Genomic DNA, 4,457 nt, shown 5'->3' with positions numbered 1-4,457 from the left:
GGACTGGAAGTACTTCCAGTCCACTTCTGGGTCCACTGCTGAGTGCACCACAGCCCCCTGTCCCCACCCCTGCACCCCCTGGCTCAGCAATCACCACAAGGGGACCCTGGGTGCCCCCCCACCCCCAGACCCAGGAGGCACCAATCACTGAGCTGGGGGGATGAGGGGGTGTGAGGGGGGAGCCCCAGCACACTCCCCAGTGGACCTGGAAGTGGGCCAGAAATGCTCCCGGTCCATTCCAGGTCTGCTGCAGAGCACGCTGGGGACCCCCCCACACTCCTGTAGGATGCTCCATTTGCCCCAGCATCTCAGCATTCGCGAGCCTCCTGCTACCTTGAGGTATGTAGAGAAAACATTTAAAGCTGTGTTTATATCCAAATCACCGAATCTTTCCAAATCTCTCCAAATTGATTCGGAGAGATTAAAGGGTCTCCTGATTTGATTTGGATTCGAAGATTTGGCCACCAAATCAGGCCAAATCTTCACCAAATTGAATCAGGGACCAAAGCTTTGCACAGCCATAGAACTTACTACTGCTGTGTTGCAGAATAAACATTTAAAACAAAAACGAATTTGGAAACAGTGAAGCAACCTTCTCTTGTCCTTTCATTTCATGATTATATTATGTTACACTGCAAAAGCTAAACATAATGACAATGTCAAAACAAAACAAGACATTCAAGACAAAATTACCCCATTTCTGTTCTGTTCTGTTCTGTTCTGTTCTGTTCTGTTCTGAACAGTTCTGAAATTTCCCTATTGAAGAGTTTATTGAAATCAGCATGTCCACATTAAATATTTCAGGTTCAGTGAATCAGAATTTTTGGATGGAAAACTGTTTCAGGAAAAAAGTTTGATCTGCTCTGGTGTCTCTGTTTTTCACAGTTTATCTTGTTCCTATCTGCCTTTCAATTGGATTGATAGATCTTTGGGGCAGGCAGGTACAAGAACACATTTGGCAACAGCCAGTTCAGATCAGGAATGCTAGTATCTACATTTTATTACAAGTGATGGAACCTGATCCAGTTCCAGAATGATACAAACATCAATGTAGTTTTGGTGAACTTGGTGATGTACAAGAGAATGAAACATCTGACACAAGGCCTGTGCATTATTTATGCTACTCACTTCCCTTTTTTGATTTTAACTGATCACAGGCTGTGATAAATAAAGACAATTTCAGTAGAAACTGTTGTTGTTTGTGCATTTTGGGACACTCCACTCAACCAGGAACATAATAATTTGTGGCTGTTGCATACAGAGCACTTTGGCTTCTTTTACTCTTTGAAAGTCAAGGCTATTACAGAAGAGAGCATACAGCAAACAGAACTCTAAAAAAAAAAAAAAAGAATTAGTATGTCACCAAAATGTGGAAGTGCCTTATACAAATACTAGCTGATTTCCTTCTGTGAAGTGTAATTACTGCTGTTATCTATTATTTATACTGAACAATTCTGCCGTCATTTACTTGAAAGTTTGTGAGGAGGATTATAGATGATTCTTGTGCACCAAGCTGCCCAGTGTGTCGAACTACTCCTGGCTGTATTTGATCATTGCGTCTATGATTTTGTTTCAGGTGCTACCTGTGAAACTGGGAAAGAGGTGAGTCATTGTTCTTCGGTTCTATTGGGGGAAGGCAGGAATAAGCCCCAGAAATAAATGTGCCCCTCAGCAACAAAACACTGCTTACATATGAATAGAGACAGATCCTTTAGTAACATGAGGGATGAGTCAAAGTGCAGGATCACAGGGAGTCACATGTGTGCTGCCTCCAACAAGCATATGATTGTACCCAATCTCTAATACCTCAACATACAAGTATTAACCACAAACTAGTAAGAGTCCAGACAGCTCCAGCACAGTCTCTTAGCCCCAAACTAGCCACCTTCCCTCTTACAGCAGTGCTGATGCTCAAATATGCTGCAGTCTTGGAATGCTGCCCTGGATCTGCCTCCATAATCCCTTTGTTGATGGAGATCCCCCTACCAGGCTACATTGCTTCCTTAGCTGAAGTGCAATAGTTTTTCAGGTCATGCTGCATTTGTTTGGCTACTTCCAGTAACAGCAGCATCCATCAGTACTTTACAATGGTTTTTAGGTACAGAGGTACACCTCTCCACCACCCAAGTGCCAGCCAAATGGGCCAGAATCAATCAGATGTCCTATAACCAGTCCCTTGTTCAAATTCTGGACATTCCTCTTCTCTCTTTAACCAGGAATGAGCCAGCAGGAGAAATCTCAGGCTACAATTTCTTCCCAGGCCCTAATTAACTACAGCTCAGGAAGACAGTTTAAAAGGGACATGGTGAGGGGGATGAAGATGGACACACAGACACACCATCATAGGGTTGGAAGGAACCCAAGCATCATAGTGTCCACCTTCCCACCCTGAATGAATGTAAAATATGCTATTCCTATACTATCCCAGGCATGGGCAGATCTAGGTTTTTTAAAAGAGGGGTACAGATGCTAAGGAGCATCACCACATGTAAAACAACACACAGTTTTCTCCAGTTAAAAATAAACCAGGAGCTTTACTAATATGCAAGGGGCCTAGGGCTAAATTAGTCAATGTAAGACCGAAGCAAAAACAAATATATCTTTATTGGAATGAGGTAAAAATAGCCTGCAGTGTTGTGAAATAGGAGCTGTGTTACTAGGAGCAGCTAACAGACCATAGAATTGTAGAAGAAAGGGTAGATTGAGAGAGGGTCATTAACACCTGTGGAATTAAAAGTTTAGGAGGAATCAGGTAGATGATAATGAGCCATGAATTCAATTGACTCCCTAAGTGCTGCCTGAATAGAAATATTGCTTCCACTGCCAGGCAGTCCCCTTTGGGTGGACCAGAAGAGCAGGGGTACTGGTCCCTGTACCCTACCTCTCCCTTCAGATCTGCCACCAATCCCAGGCAAATCCATATCTGGATCCAGATCCATTTTGAGTGAAATCCTGGCAGGACTGCAGTCAATCACAAACCTCCCACTGACTTCCCTGGACTCAGGGTTTCACGTTTTACCTTACCTGCTAAATAGGATCTTTCATCATCAAAGGGGAGTCCTTGATAAACAGAACATAGGGCCCTGATCAGTAAGGTAATTAATCACATGGTTGGTAGTTCAGGTCAGAGAAAAGTAGGTGTTTTAATATCGGTTGTGCTATCCCCAGTTTGGTATAGGATGCCACAGTTAACATAGTACTCAGGTAGACTTGAACTGAGATGTTCCATTCAAGAATCTCCTTTTATCTTTAATAGCTAATAGCTGTACAATAACTGAAAGATGCCTGCCTGCATATTTAACCACAGAATTTGTCTTGCCTCAATTCCAAGTTGGGAGGTTCTGCTGCCAGAGATAAGAAGAGGTAATTTATAGGCACTCTGGAAACTGAGGTCTCCCAAAATGCCTTACAATAAGGAGGAACTCACAATGACACCTGATAGTATAGTTTTTCATACAAACCTTTGTGAAATATTTTCCAGCTTCTTTGCCCTTGAAATACTTTCAGGCGTGCCTCAGGTAACCACACAATGTTAGCCCTATTAGCATTGGCATTATAAGCCCAGAGATTTTGAACAGAAATCCAATGTTAAAAACATAAGAATCATTCTATTATTCTTCTGTACTCAAGAAACAAGTGAAAACTAAGAGTTGGCATTTTCTGAGGGATGCTTTGAGTTGAACAGTGGGTGCCTTGAGTCTAACAAGAAGTGTCTTGATTCTAAAAAGGTTGAGAACCACTGCCTTAGCAGAGCTACTGCCCTCTCTGTGGCCATCCTTTCCATAGAAGCTGGCTCAGAGTCCAGAGAGATGTCATATACCTGGCTCTGTTGATATCAGATATTCCTTGGCAGTGCAAAAGAATGGTGTGTTGTTTCTACAGTTTTAATTGTTTCTGGTTCAATAGGTCGGAGTCAAACAGTCAGCTGATATAAAAAGTTTAACTCTACTGATTTTCTGACTTACATCAGTTGAATATCTGGTCCAGAAAGCTGACAAGTCCATTGCCATCGTACTCATAAAGAAGAGGAATGAAGGGGTTTAAAATGAAATGATGTAATTGTGTTTGCAGGTTGACTGCAGTGAGTATCAGCCTCGTGGGAGAAGCAAACCCATCTACTGCGTAAGAGTCTATGACCCCTTTTGTGGCTCTGATGGCAAAACCTATAACAACAAGTGTTCCTTCTGTAAAGCAGTCTTGTAAGTACAGAACGTAGTAACTATGTTCTATGTGGACAAAATTTCCACCCCCTGAGCTCTATTGCCCAGGGGACAGTTGTGGCACAAAGGCAACTCCCCTTCCCACACCCAAGGGTGTGACCTTCCCAACCCCAGAGGGTGCGACCTTCCCATTCTCAGGGGTGCAAACCTGTGCAAACAGCCTGAAGAGCACATAGCCAGGTTGCAGGGTATGGATGGGCCCAGGAGTGGGGTCAGGGGGAGGTGGGGGAGGAAACA

General features: G+C 43.3%; 1 protein-coding gene across 1 annotated transcript in view; it reads left to right on the top strand.

Moving 5' to 3' along the window:
• LOC109290115 (serine protease inhibitor Kazal-type 6-like) overlaps window positions 1–4,457 on the top strand; it is an 11,456-nt gene that overhangs the window by 371 nt on the left and 6,628 nt on the right. Inside the window, exons 2-3 of the mRNA XM_019506502.1 lie at window positions 1,577–1,602; window positions 4,072–4,199. Coding sequence (XP_019362047.1) covers window positions 1,577–1,602; window positions 4,072–4,199 — 154 coding nt within the window. The remainder of the gene's footprint in view (window positions 1–1,576; window positions 1,603–4,071; window positions 4,200–4,457) is intronic.

Source organism: Gavialis gangeticus, unplaced genomic scaffold (assembly GCF_001723915.1).
Source record: "Gavialis gangeticus isolate Ggan-Ray unplaced genomic scaffold, GavGan_comp1, whole genome shotgun sequence".
In the NCBI taxonomy this organism is placed as follows: domain Eukaryota; kingdom Metazoa; phylum Chordata; order Crocodylia; family Gavialidae; genus Gavialis; species Gavialis gangeticus.
This window is presented reverse-complemented; position numbering and strand designations above follow the sequence as displayed.